Source organism: Cornus florida, unplaced genomic scaffold (assembly GCF_030987335.1).
Source record: "Cornus florida cultivar Cherokee Brave unplaced genomic scaffold, ASM3098733v1 CherokeeBrave_3.0.0_Hap2_Chr11, whole genome shotgun sequence".
NCBI lineage: Eukaryota > Viridiplantae > Streptophyta > Magnoliopsida > Cornales > Cornaceae > Cornus > Cornus florida.
Window position 1 is genome coordinate 116,206,172 of NW_026775581.1, and position 17,797 is coordinate 116,223,968.

The 17,797-nt window shown below is 32.3% G+C and overlaps 3 protein-coding genes across 3 annotated transcripts; 2 read left to right on the plus strand and 1 right to left on the minus strand.

Moving 5' to 3' along the window:
• Nucleotides 1-2,649: 2,649 nt before the first annotated feature.
• Nucleotides 2,650-3,681, plus strand: LOC132281925 (uncharacterized). The gene is made up of 2 exons (XM_059783577.1): nucleotides 2,650-3,027; nucleotides 3,115-3,681. Exons 1-2 carry the CDS (start codon nucleotides 2,650-2,652, stop codon nucleotides 3,679-3,681), a joined length of 945 nt encoding a protein of 314 aa, XP_059639560.1.
• Nucleotides 3,682-4,208: 527 nt separating this feature from the next.
• LOC132281928 (protein ALP1-like) lies at nucleotides 4,209-5,468 on the plus strand. Its single transcript, XM_059783578.1, has 3 exons — nucleotides 4,209-4,941; nucleotides 5,023-5,228; nucleotides 5,310-5,468. The coding sequence occupies exons 1-3, from the start codon at nucleotides 4,209-4,211 to the stop codon at nucleotides 5,466-5,468; spliced, it is 1,098 nt and encodes a 365-aa protein (XP_059639561.1).
• Nucleotides 5,469-8,219: 2,751 nt separating this feature from the next.
• LOC132283793 (cinnamoyl-CoA reductase 1) lies at nucleotides 8,220-11,351 on the minus strand. The gene is made up of 5 exons (XM_059785818.1): nucleotides 11,154-11,351; nucleotides 10,914-11,068; nucleotides 10,230-10,415; nucleotides 9,534-9,886; nucleotides 8,220-8,598 (listed from the first exon to the last, which is right to left on the minus strand). Exons 1-5 carry the CDS (start codon nucleotides 11,272-11,274, stop codon nucleotides 8,415-8,417), a joined length of 999 nt encoding a protein of 332 aa, XP_059641801.1. The 5' UTR covers nucleotides 11,275-11,351; the 3' UTR covers nucleotides 8,220-8,414.
• Nucleotides 11,352-17,797: the final 6,446 nt, after the last annotated feature.

The following is a 17,797-nucleotide window of genomic DNA, read 5'->3' on the forward strand; positions in this document are numbered from 1 at the left end:
AGATCAGGATGAAGCTCTGAAAATACGATTATAATGTGAATCATTGCATTCAAATTATTTAAATTGCTAATTCAAGAACTTTAACTCAATAGAAAACTGTTTTAGGGAAAAAAATTCGCTTGAGTAGTGAATTAGATTGCAGATGTATATAATATGGATTGATCCACTTTGTTTGCTTGTACACTTGTATTGTAGCTTAGATAGGTAGCTAAGTGTACTTCAATATTTTATGATGTAATTGTTTTCAAAGAGGTGCAATGTCTTTATTTATTTATTTATTTTATATTGTTTTGTTTTTATAATTTTAGGGCATCACAAAGCATGTTAAACAAGGAATCAGAATTGTTTGCATTAATAATTACGGTTATCTCGGCCTTGATCAGAGTTATATGTGGCATAGCACCTTGGACCCTTATTAAATGCAGTACACGTGCTTACAAATTACTTTTGTTATGCATATATATTTTGGCTACTCTTTCAGGCAGATTTGTATCTAGCACCTCAAATTCATGCAGCAATCAAAAGGTTCAACATCTCGCTCAATAATTTACATGCAATTTTTTAACTCTGTTTCAAGTGATTGCATATAAGTTGCATGTCTGAACTTTAGCATTTCCATGTACTAAATACACGGTTTTACCAAATGAAAGTTGGTTATGCTGTTTATATAAATTATAGTCTTACAGAATAGAATTTTTTTTTTCTTTCTCCTTTGATTGAAAGTCGTCTTATTAGTCATTCATCTCATTTTTATTTCATCTCATCAAAACACTTTCGTTACTTCAAAAGGTATTAAATCAAAACTCTCATTTTGATTAAAAGTTTAACACTTTTTATGTAAAAAAACTCTTGTAGGTCATTTTGAATTCAAAACACTAAATTTCACTCGAAGTTTGTAAGTTTTTACATCAAAACACTATATTTCCTTTAAAGGTACCTTGAAGAAGGTCATTTTTAACCAAAAACACTCGTTTTCACTCAAAGATTCTAACTTTTTATATGAACACACTCTCGTCCTACAAAGGTACCTTGAATATGGTTATTTTTAACTCAAATATCTCATTTTCACTCCTAGTTTATTACATTTACATCAAAACACTCTTGTTTCTATAAAGGTACCTTGAATAAAGTCATTTTTAACTCAAAACTCTCATTTTCACTGTAAGTTTCTAACTTGTCACATTAAAACACTTTAGACACTTCAAAAGGTACTTTGAACAAGGTCTCTTTTTTTTTTTTTTTTTAATAAGTTGAATAAGGTCATTTTTATCTCAAAACTCACTTTCATCCAAAGTTTCTAACTTTTTACTTTTAACACTCTTGTTCTTTCAAACGTACCTTGAATAAGGTAATTTTTAACCTTAAATTCTCACTTTCACTTAAAATTTCTAACGTTTTACATCAAAACACTATGGTTTCCTCAAATCTACCTTTAATAAGGTCATTTTAAACTTAAAACTTTCATTCTCACTCAAAGTGTGTCTCTTTTTTACATGAAACCAATCATTCCTTCAAAAGGTACCTTGAATAAGGTAATTTTTAACTCAAAAGTCTCGATTTTACTCAAAGTTCATCTCTTTTAAAATCAAAACATTCTCTTTCCATCCAATGTACCTTGGATAAGGTCATTTTTAACTCAAAACTTTCATTTTCGCTCAAAAGATTTCAACTTCTTATATCAAAACACTCTCGTTCCTTCCAAAGGTACGTTGAATAAGGTCATTTTAACTAAAAACTCTCTTTTTCAGTCGAAGTTTCTGACTTTTTACAATAAAACAAATTCGTTCCTTCAAATATACATTGAATAAAGTTATTTTTAACTATAAAATCTCATTTTCACTCCTAGTTTCTAACTTTTTACATAAAAATGTCTTGTTTACTAAAAGATTCCTTGAATAAGGTCATCTTTAATTCAACACATACAAATTTTTAACTTTTTACGTCCAAACACTCTCGTTCAAAAGGTACGTTATATTTGGCCATTTTTAATTCAAAACTCTAATTTTCACTCAATTTTTAACCTCTTACATTAAACACTCTCTTTACTTTTTCTTTTTAGAAGCATTATTATTATTATTTTTTCTTTTGTTTTTATTTTACTCTTTGTAAGTTTACTTTGGATTGTAATTTTTTTCTCCAGTTTTATTTTTATATTTTTGGTTCATTCTTAATTTATTAGTTTGAGTCAGGGTTTCAATTATTAGTGAAATTTTGTGAGTAAGAGTGCTTTCCTTCTCCTATCACATATGTGTATATATATACAATTGCTATTACAATGAAATGACCATATTTCCCTTTAGTAAAATACCTAATATTATAACATTTATCACCAATTTCTCCTTTCTCTTCTTGTTTTTTATTTTTTATATTTTGATTCAGTATTCTTTATTAAATGTGTGAACTTCTCGTAGGGCTTTCCAGCACTTATGCCATATTAACTATATGTACGTTTCCTAGGAACTAAGTAAAACCTAAAATCATAAGCTCTTTCTAGCAAATGTATAAAAAGGGAATAAACATATTGTAATAGTATAAACATTCATGAATCAGTAGTTGTGATAGAGTAACTTTAATACCATCAATAGTTTTTCCTAGTTTAAAATTATTATTTTTTTGTTATTAATTATAGTGTTGTTATTAATATGTTAGATGGATATGAATGTTGAGAATGTGGAACAATGCGGTGATTCTCTCACAATTGAAGAAGTGGTTGAAGTTACGAACGATGGAAAATTGTTATGGGATGAGTCACTCATTGAAAAATTCGTGAATATTATGGTAGAAGAAGTTAAAGCTAATAATCGTAGTGGCACAACATTTAGTAAAAGTGGTTGGAGTAATTTAGTCAAACAAATGAATGTTCAAACGGGGAGAAAATTTGGTTTAACCCAACTTCGGAATAAGTTTAATGGTTTGAGGAAAATTTATACTGAATTTAAGAAATTATTATCGGAGACTGGCGTGGGATATAACAATGAGACGGACATGGTTATAGTTGAGGAAGAGAGATGGGACAGGTTGTGCAAGGTTAGTAATTTAATTATTAGTTCTAAATAAATAATAAAATCTTGTATATTATTGGTTATGTGGTTAATATTATAACAAAATTTGTAGGTTGTTACGAATGCAAATAAGTATAAAAAGTATGGATGTAAGCATTTTGACAAGATGTCGACTATATTTGGGGACACATATGCAAAAGGGATGCATGCCCACCCATCCACTACAGCACCACCCACAATCATTTTGCCCACTCCCAATGATGACGATGATGAGGAAGAGGGTTGTGAGGTCAGTCCCCCACCTTTACGTAAAGGTAAGAAAGCCAAAAGAGATGCTTTATCTCCTGGTATAACTGCACTCTTGTCAAACATGAATGAGAATTCTGAGAGGAGAGCTGAGAGAATGGAAGCTGCAATAGAGAAAGCAGCTAAAGCATCTTATACTTCTACTCGTGTATCTTCATGTGAGAAAGGAGATGATGAAGCTCTCTCTCCCTCAAAAAATGATAGAGATTATGAAATGTTTGATGCCTCCATGCTCCTTTTACAAAAAATACCTGGAATTAAGATGGCCCAATTCGCTAAGGTATCGAAGTTATTACATGATTATGAGAAGTGGCAGAAATTTTTTCTTTCGGCACCTGAGGATGTAAGAATTGGTTGGGCATTGAATGTTTGAGCTTTTCTTTATGAATGATTGTGTTTTGTGTCATCGTTTAACTTATTACTATCTCATATTTGGATGACTGTAATAACTTAAATACTTTTATTATCTCACATTTGGATGATTGTAATAATTTAAATATTTTTATTATCTCACATCTGGATTACTGTAATAACTTAAATATTTTTATTATCTCACATCTGGATTGCTGTAATAACTTAAATACTTTTATTATCTCATATTTGGATGACTGTAATAACTTAAATACTTTTATTATCTCACATTTGGATTACTGTAATAACTTAAATATTTTTATTATCTCATATCTGGATTGCTGTAATAACTTAAATACTTTTATTATCTCACATTTGGATGGCTATAATAACTTAAATAATTTTATTTCTTGGATGCCTGTTAGTACTCAAATACTTTAATACCATTATTTAAATGTTTGTTTTATTATTTAAATGTTTTGTTTATTATTTAATTGATTTGCTTATTAACTTAAATGTTTTGCTTGTATTAAATCTTTAAATAGGGTAATGGATATGTGGAACAATATAAGAAGAATAATTCAATTATATGACGATGAGGAGGACAATGAGAGTGTCTTAATATTTGCTGCTCTTTTAGAAGAGCAGAACTTCTATCAAAAGAGGCGTTGTAGGGATTCCATTTTACAAGGGGAAACATATGTTATGGAGATTTTAAACGGCCATAGAGAAAGATGTTATGAAAATTTTAGGATGTACCCTGAAGTTTTCAGAACATTGTGTAGTACCCTGAAAGGTATAGGGCTGAAGGATTCTAAATTTTTAACTGTTTATGAACAAGTGGCAATCTTTTTGCTCACTTTATCTCATAATCAAAGGAATCGTGTTGTAACAGAGAGATTTCAACACTCCACTGAAACCATTCCTAGACACTTCCATGCTGTGTTGCATGCAGTATGTCAGTTGGGCACCCATATCATTGCCCCTCCTAATTTTTATGTGATTCCGAATAAGATTAGAGAGTCTTCTAGGTTTTACCCTTACTTCAGGCATTGTGTGGGAGCTAGAGATGGAACCCACATTCCTGCAACTCTGCCAGCATGTACACAACTTCCATTTCGTGGTAGAAAGGGTTATACTACACAAAATGTAATGGTTGTATGTGACTTTGACATGAGGTTCACATATGTGCTAGCTGGGTGGGAAGGCTCAGCTAATGATTCGAGAATCCTAAATGAGTGTACTGAAAATGAGGCAATGAACTTTCCAGCTCCACCAGCAGGTAATATTATTTTACAAATTCATTTAATATATGGTTAGTTTATCATACTGTATATATCTTTATGTATTCTAAACATGGCAGGTAAGTATTATTTGGTGGACTCAGGGTATGCCAATAAGCCTGGTTATTTGGCCCCATTTCGAAGTCATACTTACCACTTTCAGGAATACCGTAGGACTAGACAACCTCGTGGTCGGGAGGAAGTGTTCAATCATAGGCATTCATCTTTGAGAAATATAATTGAGCGATGCTTTGGGTTATTGAAGATGAGATTCGCTATTTTGAGGGCAAAACCTCCTTATAAGTTTTCAACATAAGTATTGATTGTAATGGCTTGTTGCACATTACATAATTTCATCAAAAATCAGCATCAGCCTGATGACATATTTGATGGTAATGATCCTTCTCAAAGTGATGGTGAAGATGATGAGATTGTTGAGCATGTGCCTTCGGCTCAGCTTCGAGAAATGGATCAGTTGCGTAATACTATTGCTGATCAAATTTGGAATTCTCTTCAGCACTCTTGATCCTTCTGAAAGTGATGGTATATTTTTTCTTTTGTATGTAATATATTTGTTGCTATTGTGAGCTTGCAATATATATATGTAATATAAATCTTTTTTACAAATATATAATTCAACTTAAATGCTATTATTGCAGATATGAAGTGTGTTGATGCTCTCTTGAAGGTCACATGTGCTGTTATGAAGATGATGTGTCGTTGCCATTGTCATCCACTTTATGAACTTCTTATCAATTTTTAGTGACAACTATGTATTGTTAATGCTTTGTTCCAAACATTTTATGTGCAACTTAAACTTGTTTAATTTGTTGGTTGAATATTTAAGGACTTGTAAATGTTATACACTCTATTTCAATTATGCTTTCAATTGAGTTTGTTTTTATTTTAATGTTGTGTTGGACTATACAGGTATCAGGATAATAAAATTGAAGCAGGTTATTGCAAAGAACTTGTAAATAGGTTATTGCAAATTTTTTTTATAAATATTGACTCTCATGTAGTATTGTAAAATGTGACTAGAGATTATTTATTTTTAATGTTGAGTTGGACTATACATGTATAATCATAATAAAATTGAAGCAGGTTATTGTAAAGAACTTGTAAATAGGTTATTGCAAATTTTTTTACAAATGTTGACTCTCATGTAGTATAGTAAAATGTGACTAGAGATTATTTATTTTTAATATTGAGTTGGACTATACATGTATAATGATAATAAAATTGAAGTAGGTTATTACAAATAACTTGTAAATAGGTTATTACAAAAATTAATATATATATAATTTGGTGGGGGTTTACATTTTTTTACAAAAGAAAAGGCAAGAATCTGTATTTTGGAGTTAAATTCCCACCAATGCAGACTTACAAGAGTCGAAAATTATTATCAGAGCTGTGTAATATTTTTTTTTTCTTCTTTCGCTAATGCGAAAAATGAGCAAAATGAATGAAACACAAACCTATGGACAATCATCACCAAAGGAACAAACTATACCAGGAAATTTCAAATAACTTAAAGTGTAGTTTCAGATCAAGATAACATGTTGTGTATGTGTGTGTGTGTGTGTGTGTTTGTGTGTTCAAATTTTAATATATTTATTAAAAATATATAGACTATTTATATAGAAATAAATTTATAAATAAATTTAAAATTTATAAAAATAAATTAAAAACAATGATAACCAAACATGTTTTTTGTTTCTATTTTATTTTGTTTACAACCGTTGGAGCTACCAAATATGTTTTGTTTTTAAAATTCTTGAAACGCATGACTTACCAAACATGTTTTGCATGTTTTTGTTTCCGATATTTTTACAGTAAAAGATCGTTCCCAAACGTGCTTCCGATTTTTGCCAAAACACTCCAATAGTAAAAATACTATTTCTATTTTAACCAAAAATAAAATATCTAAAGTAAAATGCATGCCAAACACGTCCTAAGAGTTGCACTATTGCCTATGTTGTCTTTATTCACGTGACAATATATTCCCACACATATATTCAAACACGTGGGCTCGCTCTCGTAGTCCCAAATTTATGAAAGTTGCTTTTATCATATTTAGCTACCCACAAGGACCATAACAATAGAGACCACTCAAAGTGGGTGAACAATTCAGCTTTATTTTACTTCTTATTTTTTTGTGGCGCAAACATTTCATGGAAGACTTTTGACACCATAAAGCATACCCTCTTTACCTACCCAATTGCACCCATTCGTCAATCCCATTGACATTCTTTTCTTCTCCACTAACTGGATGAAGATTTGGGTATATATATATATATATATATATATATATATATATATTTCTTAGTTGATACCCAAAATTCGGATTGAAGAAATTATTTGCACCATTCAAAAGATTCGAATCTTAAACCTAAAATTTCATGAGGCACGACCAAATTTACTAATTGCACTAGAAATATATTATCAGCTTCTTCAAGCAAATTTTTTTTTTTTTTTTTTTTCCCTCAGATATTGGAAGATGTCACCACCCCCGTTTGGAAAGCAGAATAGGTGATCAATAAACTCAGGACACAGTTTTTTCATGCCCCAGACAGGACATAAACTCGGTTATCCGTTGGGAGTAAAAAAAAAAAATCTATTTCTGATTTTATATCCACTTATACCTATCCTTTTCTTATTCTTTTAATACTTGTTCATATCATTATCAATTTAAGACCAAACGAGCCCTATATCAATTCCTAATTCATATGCAGTCCAAATGCATCCTAATGGAATCTTTCCTCGTTTGAGATTCCAAGTCATTGCCAACTTTGTCAACAGTTTTACATATTTGTTTATAGATGATGATGGTGCAAATTGTCTCAACTTTTAATTGTAGTAGTCAGTCATATATATATATATACACACACTCCGTATGTCACAAAGAACCAAACTATAATTATAAAGAACAAAACTCTAAAGATTCCACAACGTTCAGGACCTAGAGCGTTAGGGGAGGAGGGTAATAATGAATTTTTTTAATAATTTCAGAGGGATCAATAATAATATTTTATGGATATGTAATAAAATTTTTTTAAAAAATAACAAGATATATTAGTAAAACAACTTACAACATTGCTATCAGCACCGAGTCAGGTTATTCAGTTGAGGGCCAGGATGAAGAATAATAATTTATTTTTTTGAATAACTTAATAAAAATTTCGGTTCTAGTTTTTATACGATCATCTATACCTTAAGATTTGTATAAATAGACCCTGTTGTTATCATCTAGAAGTAAAATCCATTCTCATTGTGGTTTATTGCCAAATAATTCAAACCTCAACTCATATAATCAATTAATAGGATGGGTTTGATACAACACAAAGATTCAAACTCTTACATTCTTGCTTAGTTTTCTCTCTAAAACATTTTGCTAAACACTGCCTATCACTGCGGAGGCAAGGAGCTGTGCCCTCCTCCTCCGATGGCAGCTACATAAGGATATCATCGATCAAGACTGAATACGAATAGATTCGTCATTCTGTGTAGGGACTGGGAGGTGACCCTTCTCCTGCAGGCTCTTCACGGTCTCATATAAGCATTGCTTCACCGGTGTGAACTCCAACCCCAATTCCTTCAGCTTTTGATTCGAAAACTTGTACGGTTTTGCTCTTGGTTTTATCTCATCCGAGCACCTGCATTTAAAGTCAACTTAAACTTAAAGAAATGCTCCTAAAAACAACTACTTAAAATTATGTTACACCACAATCATTAAAAGATTAAATTATACTACTTTATGAATTAATCATGCAACAAATCAGATTGATCAAAATAGGTTTAAATGTTGAAGATGTCATTTAAAGTCCTCGACGATGGAAATGGGACAGGCAAGATAGAAAGAATCTGGGTGCAAAGTCGTGTTGTAGGTGGGGACACTGACTCACTAGGAATATTATATTTTGTGAGCACATTTCAAATGTTTCAAATAGTTATTTACATTATATTACTAGTCGAAGTAGGTATACCAACTGTCACACCAAACAAAACAAAAAACCATATTTTATCCTCCAACAACCACAAATTTTTTATTTTTTGTTTTCACCCCGGAAGAAATCCATATTTTTAGAAAAATTTCCAACTTTTTCCTTATTTCTTCTCTTCATTATGCATTCTTTTTAGCAACTTGCATATCATAAACATTAATAAAAAAATACAAAACTAGCCTATCATATCATAAAAAAGAGGGACAACCGTTCCTTTCTGGCTTGTATCCTTTCTCTTCCTCATTTTCTTTCCTTCCAAACATAGTGCAGGGAAGTTTCCAATCACTGTCTTTGAGGACGTGGGATTGACATGGGATTGACATCACCAAATTAAGACCAAATGAACTATATAAAAAGCACATCAAGTGGTTTTAAAGAAACATTAATATTTATTAAAACCATTGTTGTCTACTTTCCTAACTCTAGAAAATATTTGTTTACGTCCATGAATTTGAATGCAAATTCTAGGTATGGCTAGCAATTAAAAGGTAAAAACAGGATCAATCCGAATTTATGGTTCTACTAAAAGAGACATCTATTAAAATTAGCATAATTTTTGTTGAAGATAATGATCATTGAGCTCTTACTTGGTTGGGATGGGATACTCGGGGAAGAACTTGGCCAGAATTTCCACCACCTCGCCACGATGAAGCACACTCTCGGCACAGAGGTGGCGCCCGGTAGCTGAAGGGGTCTCGTAGACAAGGATGTGTGCCAATGCCACATCCTTAACATGCACGTAGGCCTGGATGGAGTTGGCATAAGTCTTTGCCGAGCCAGTCAAGTACTTGAGGATGTGAATAATGCTGGCATTGATGGTTGGTTGCAGCAATGGTCCGAGCACCAACACCGGGTTCACCGCCACTAGGTCCACCCCTCTCTCCTTTGCCTCCTCCCATGCTGCTTGCTCTGCCACAGCCTTCCCATAGCAATACCAATTCTACAATTCAACATTGCATTACCTTGATCACACTCATTGTTTGGGAATTTTGTACTAATATATAAAACGCATCAATTAAATCTATGACCAATTGATCAAATATCACAAAGGTCGATCATGAAACATCTCAAATGACCAAGGTTGAAGACTCAAAACATGCATAGAAAAGCAAAATAATCAATTAAAATTATGAGCATATCTTGTGGATCACATCAATACTGAATGTATATATTGCCTGTTTGTCTTTCTCATCATTTAAAATATCTAATTTTTGTCTTTTAATAACATTATTCTTTGTATAATAAATGCAAAGGAATATCTAAGAATTTGTAATAAATGAGACCTTTGTGTTCTTGCAGAACTCAAGATCACTCCAGCAACTTTCATCCACCACTGTATCAGGGTGTCTGTTAGGGTCCATGTACACTGCACCGATTGATGACGTGAACACCACGCGCCGAACTCCCGTCTCGGCGGCAGCAACTATCACATTCTTAGTGCCAATCACTGCAGGCTCCACCATTTGTTCCTTCAAATCAAACAAATGATACCATATCATCAATCTCATGTTACAAAAACAAAATCAGAACTTTTTGGGTGGCGAGAAAACAAAGGAAAATTAAGTATATATAAACACAATTTATACATAGAAAAGTTTATACATAATCACGTAACTTCTTTAGCTCCAAAACCTTGTTTAATTTTTAAACATGGCACTTGGGTCATGAAATTAAGATTAAAAAAAAAAAACTCTGTTTCCTATAGTATGTCTATAAAAAAGTTTAATTGTAATGCACATTCTCATTCAAAAGACAAATGTTTACAAACTAAATAGCGTGATCCAATAATTAAGATTCAATTCAGGTGATACATATATTTTTTCCTTTCTTGGTATATGTATTCTCAAAGACATACTATCAAACAGAGGATGCAGTGTGGAAAACACCACATATTCTATCTCTTTTGTTTTATTTTCCTCCCTTTTCTCGCCAACCAAACAGTTGGTCGGTACAAAAAAAAAACTCACTGGGTCATCAGTTACTGGTGATGCAGTGTGGAAAACACCATCACAACCGTTAATGGCTTCGCGCAGGCTCTCGTAGTGAAGAAGATCAGCTTTGCACAGAGTCAGTCTCTCCTTTGCTCCCTCAAGCTCTCTCAAATGGGAGTTCTTCGGATCATCTGTTTACAATAAATATACCAAATCAATATATAAATACACATATATAAGCACAAACCAAACAGACACACACGAACGATATTTTACCTGGATTTCTGGCAGTTCCTCTGACGGTATAGCCCTTATCTAAGAGGAGTTTTACGAGCCATGAAGCGATGAATCCGCCGGCGCCGGTGACGCAGACTGTGTTGCCGGAAACTGACGGCATGCTTTTGATGGTGGTTTGGGAAAGAGAGGGGTCGTTGGGCAAGAAACAAAAAGTAAAGCCAAGTAAAGAAGTGCACGATTTTGCTGTATTTATAAGGAAAATAAATGTCCACAACTCACCTACCACGGTCAGAAATTTTTATAGAGAGAGAAAATGTTGAAGAGAGAGAGAGACGTGGAAGACTGTTGGTAGTGGGGATGGATCGTGGATGGGTGTAGGAGAAAGCGAGTGAGAAAAAAATGCTACTGTTTGTGTCATTGTGTGTGTGTGTGAGACACGTGTAACTGTACAAGTACAACAACAACTCAATCACTCGTAAACATTGCATGTGGGCTAATCATCCTTTGTATAACAACAACTCAATCCACTCATAACATCACCAATTTGGGAGGGGAGACATTATTAATATTGGCCTTAACCATCCTTTGATTATTCAATTTATTTACGAATTCAAAAGATGTTGAAAGAAGATTACGGTAATCAAAGGCTGAGTATATCTATTTTACCTTTTAAAAAAATAAAAATAAAAATAAAAATAGGTGAGGGTTGGAGTATTCTCATAAACAACGTAAAATTTTAATATGTTATATTTATTTATTTATTAAGATTAATTACACTCACATTCGTTTAAAATTTATTTTCAAGGAATACCATTGTTAAAAAATGAATTAACTTGTTTCATATTGATTAATCAATTACTTACCATGCTTGCGTTATTAGACATTGTGGGATTGGTGGAATCAACCAAACTGGGTGGGTAAGTGGACCCACCAACCCACAATGGTCTTGCCGTGTGGGACAAAACAGTTTAAAATAAATTTTTCATTACATTCTAATCCTCATTTATTTATAAGTATTACACGGAGACATCATCAAATAGAGCATTCATTTGAGTCCATGATATATAATCTTTATCTCATTAATATTGTCATTTTTTTATTTTATAAATTGATACTAATAATAAAATTAAGATAAATAGTATAATTAATATTTTAAAAAATATATAATAAAAATAATCTAATAAAAAAATAACAAATTAATTAGAAATAATAAAATAATCTTTTGCAATGATTTTGTCATTATTTGCAATAAATTAATAGTTCAAGGAGGTTTGTTTTTTGCACATTACCTCTTTTTTATTAATAGTGTTAAAATGAGGGAAAGAGGATTCGAATACGTGCACACCTGTTCAGCCCACGAAAAATTAGATGCTCTATCAATTATGCCATTATGTAATATCTGACTAACAACATACAACTTTACACTACCAAAACGATTAAAAGATTTCAATTGTATGCTTTTAAATTCAATTATTGAAGATGTATAATTAAGTTTAGAGTTAAGTTTTAACGACAGATTGATTAGATATTTTTAATTTGTTTTATTGGTCCTGATAAAATAATATTAGATGCCTGGATTTCAAGTAATATAATACATACAAGCAAATATTCTAGTTGCACTAAGATTATAACAAAATGTCTCGTATATATCTAAGATCACCTCCACTTCCAAAATAATCTTTTATTAAATTAAATTAGTTGATGTCAAATATATACATTTATTCAAATGAACTATTACCTGTATTTAAATAATAACAATAATAATAATAATAAAGGAGGAGAAGGAAGAGAAACTAAAAGAGGGAAATGATTTCTTGGAAGATTCAGAACATTGTTCGTGGCTCTCACTGACTCACTGTTATAAAAGGAGTGGACAATTCCAATTCCAATTCCATTATCATCTTTGCAACCAATTTCATTTCCGAAATATATATATATATATAGTGTGTGTGTGTGTGCAGGACCAATTAAGGGCCTAGTGATCGGAGACAACCGCCCCCAACTAAAAGAGATTTATTTACAAAATTATCTATAATTTTTGTTAAAATCTTAAAAATATCCTATTAAAATTTTCATAATATCTCACTGTACGTTCTTATAGTTCTAGGTGGAACATGATTCCTGTAGCTGGCCCAACTAGTTGGAATACAGGTTTGTTGGGTTGAGTAGAAAGATTAAAAACAAATATATATATATATATATATATATATATATATATATATATATAATAATAGTGGGGATGTCTTCTTGAACCAGATTTGACCAAAAGTTTGAAATGCCTATTCTAAATTCTAATGAATATAAAAATTTACTTTAATCAAGTACACGCGGTAGAGGCAGCCCAATGTTGCCACATATTAGGTAAATGTTGAAATCAATTACTAACAATTAGTGGTAGGTTGGGATAAAATAGGACCAAGTAAGAGAGAGCGTAGCTGCATAAACTTTTTTTTGACATTGACCAATCTCTCTAGTCAATCTACCAATAATTAACTTATTCAGCTTCTAAGGTTTTTCAGATTCCAAGTTTCTATTCCTTGCCAGTCTTAGATACTTTCATCGTTCTTAAATTGTATTTTCTTACTGTTTTACCTACTAAGAGGAAAAATAAAAAATAAAAAAAGATTCTGCTTTCCACTTAGATATTTTTTTAGTTGTTTTACGTGAGATAATAATTTTTAAACTTAATAGTCTAATCGAAAACCCTAATTAAGGAAATACCACTATTTAAAAGAATTAAATTTAGTCGTATTCATTCATTCAAAGGATAAAAGGTCCAAATATTATTATCCTTTACTATAATGATTCTCGGACCTACATGACTCCGTTACATGTTTAATTTTCGGATCTATGGCCTGAGAGAGAGTGTTTAATTGACAGAGAACCATTGACAAACAGCCATAAACACACAAGTCGTATATTGCCCAAGCAGCCTGAAGCCATAGACATCCACTGTTGTGGGCTATAGTATACTACATTCCAATTATAAAAAGACCTTGTTTTTAACCAAGCAAGTTAAAACAAAGAAAATGCACTACAATCTAGTTGTTGAAACTACATTTAAATCCAAAAAAAATATTGAACAAAAATTATTGATTAGTATGATAGGAAGCATGGTGGTACTTGTTTGCAAATCGCAGTGGTATCAGCTTTGCAGAGGACATAAGATTTTGAAATCTTTCATGGTTTCAAGTTTGTCAAGTTGTGGTAGGTGATGACAGCAACTTCTGCACCAGAAACAAAGAAGTTTTCAAGTACCACCACCAGTTAGGTTAGGAAACATATAGGATGAAAAGTCTAGTGCTTTTAGGTATATAGACATTGGACTAGATACCAAATTAAACTATTCCACCAATACCATTCATGGTGTGAGGTTGGCACTAGCCTTAGTTTATTTCGACATAAAATATTTTTTTATTTTTATTTTTTTGATATTTGATAAAGATCTACTTTGAGACTGAGGTCGAGTTCATCGTACGAGGCATGTAAAATAACTTCTCGAAGATTGATGAATAAATTATTTTTATTAAATTTTAATATTTTTTTTCTTCGTAAATATTTTACGACAACTAAACATCAGAAAATGAAAAAATATTTTATGTCCAAACAAACGAAGCCTAAATCATTTTGGTCTTTACACAATTGATTTCTGAATTACTGGGCAGAACATTGCCAAAATGCATGAACCTTTTTATATTTCAAAAGTTTGTGTCCATATGCATTCTAAGGTGTGGCTTATAGCTCCATCAATCCAACGAACAAGAACTAATCAACTTTTTTTCTTATTATAAACTCCGTATTTTTTTGCTAATAATTCATATACGCCCAGGTTGTTTTTAGATGAAGACACCATCTTATGGGTTCAATTAAGTCATGAGTCTCATGACAATATGCTTGGCAAGATAATTTGGAAAGCCGAAATGGATTGTTTGTTTTAACTGTTGAAAAAGAAAGACATTATTCCTTAATTAAACGCAAAATATGTGAAATAAACAAGCTCATCATTTACATTACAATTATTGGACTACAACAATTTCTGCTTTTTGGCATCTCAGAAACAATTACTCAAAAATCAAAACAGATCACGTATAATTGGTAGAGTATAATTGGTAGAGTGAATTAATCGAATACATATACACTAAGCAAAATGACTTGAAATTAACATGATCGGCCAAGCGTCACGCTGAAGGGGATAACCACACAACTTGGTTATGGCATGTTTAGGTGTCATTTGTTTCGATAATTCTTTAGAATAGCACAGATTGACATAAGTTGTATGAAACGCTTTAGAACAAAATTTGCTAAATGGGAGAGCTACACAATTTGGTTATGACATATTTAAGTGTCATTTGTCTCGAGTTCTTTAGAATAATAAAGATTGACATTAGTTGTATGGAATTCTTTAGAACAAAATTTTGCTAAATGGGAGAGCTACACAACTTGGTTATGGCCAGGGACGGACCCAGAACATTAGCTTAGGGGACAATAAGTTGTATGGAATGCTTTAGAACAAAATGGAGTTAGGTGTTAGTAAATTAGGGTGGAACATTAGGGAGGAATGTGCAAAAATCTGAAGTATATTTAACATATTTGTATGGATTATTTATTGGAGAAAAAGTAAGCCTATATAAGGGTTGAATATTATTGGTCTCACATTTCCTCTTGATCATTGTTATCTCAATTTCTGGTTAAGGATAGTAAAATGTTTCCACTGTTTCTTAAATTTTAAATGTTAGCAAGAGAGACGATGGAATTAGTAAGAAGCTATACTCTTGTTTCTCAAATAGGTTTCAATTGTCTAGCAAATAGGTTTCAAAAGCCGCATTTTAGAAAGCAAATTATTTTGAATGTATTCAAACAATTAAAGCTGACATAGTTTCATATTCGATTTTAAATTAGAGATGTTAAAAATACATAATTGACGTTCTTTACCAATATAAATTTAAAATAACATAAATTTGTTATTTAAAATTCAGCTCAATTTTAAATTTAAGTTACATTTCTTAAATAATTTAAACTCAATCCATTCATTTTTTTAGAGCGGAAGTGTTTTTTTGGGAGGTCAACCCATTACAAAAACCATATAAATCTTAACTATGAGAGAAGAGCTTGATCGTGCATATTCAGATCAGGGTATCTGCTTAACTGATTCGGATATGTAAAAGATTGAACCCATCACATATCTACTCACCCACTCACCATTTCGCAATCTTTCTCTATGGACCTCGATAGACCACAAGTGCACCAAACCAATTCAGAGCTAAGTACAAACTTTTGGGAACCTTCAATTTTCCAAAATTATTTTCCTTTTTACATTAATAAGTACATGAAATCCTTTGTTTCGTTCTAATTGTGTGCATCATTTAAAATAAAAGTTGAATTTGATTCTTTAACCAAACATATCTATAGATCTTTTAAAGCAAGTTCACTCGTGCTTTTAGTTGTGAATACAGGCATGCGCGCACACACACACTAACTATATCCTATTACATAAGTAAACATTTTGTTCTCCCTTCTAGCAAAAAGAGAGATTTTTATATATTTTTTTTTGCCTCCAATAAGTAACTTGATACAGCTATTTTAATGTACAGGTCCGATTTCGCCTACCATAAAGAGAGATTCTTCAAAATGCAAAGGACAATGATACATCAGCATTCACTCTCAGTTTCCCTCTCCAATCATCCCCCCCTCAAGTTGTTCATTGCAGTTGCAAAGCAGCACTACTCATTTGGTATTTGTTGAGGGAAGCCATCATTCACTTATGCTTCGAAAGATAAGTTTGACATTGTTGATGAATAAAAAATTTCACTTCGTTTGTTATGTGACTTGTGTATGGCAAGAGAGAGCCCCTACAAGCTACAAGAGGCCATTGAAGCGTCGCTGCCAGAAATATTCTTCAGCCTCAGACTCCAAAATGGTGTCATCAATCTTTTGGCTTACAAGTTTCATCGCATTTACGCACTTCTCTGCCTCTTTAACACCTTCTTGCGCTGCCACCAGCTCCACTTGTCTCTGTTCCAACTCCTTAGTGGCTGCTTCAATGACAAGGATGCTATTTGCTTTTGCATTCTTGTGCAAGGAAGATCTCTGACCAACCTCTTCTACTTCATGGATCTTTGCTAAGTGCTCGCGCAGCCAGGAAACTTCAAGTTTGGCCGCCTCTGCATCCGATACTTCATTTTCTATAACTTTAAGCTCAGTAATAATGTGAGTAATGGCATTGCTTTGCAGCCGCTGAACAAGATCACAAACAAACTCAAGCAGGGAAGCCCTCGCAGATGCTGACTTGAACTGACAATTAGCAGAGATGTCACCGTATTTTGCAAAAATTGCCCCAAGTGTAGATGCATGTCAATTTCATGTGGGTTGGTATGTGTTGCCCCAACTTGCATCTTAGTTTGTACACCACGTGGTTCCTAATAACCCGTTCAATCAAAATCGAAGGATGGTGCTTAAACTTCATCACAAAGTAATGTACTATAGTTACATCAGCCAAATTAGCATGAGTAATCTATAATTAATAGAAGTCCACTCCACTTCCAGCATGAACCAAAGCTCAAGTTAGAGCTCTTGAATCACCAATGTTGTACGACAGGGTCAATACAAAATCTGGGTCCATTTGCTTTCTCATCCCCTGTTTTCAAACTAAAATTGATGTCGCGAACCTTATTTGCTCCTACAAA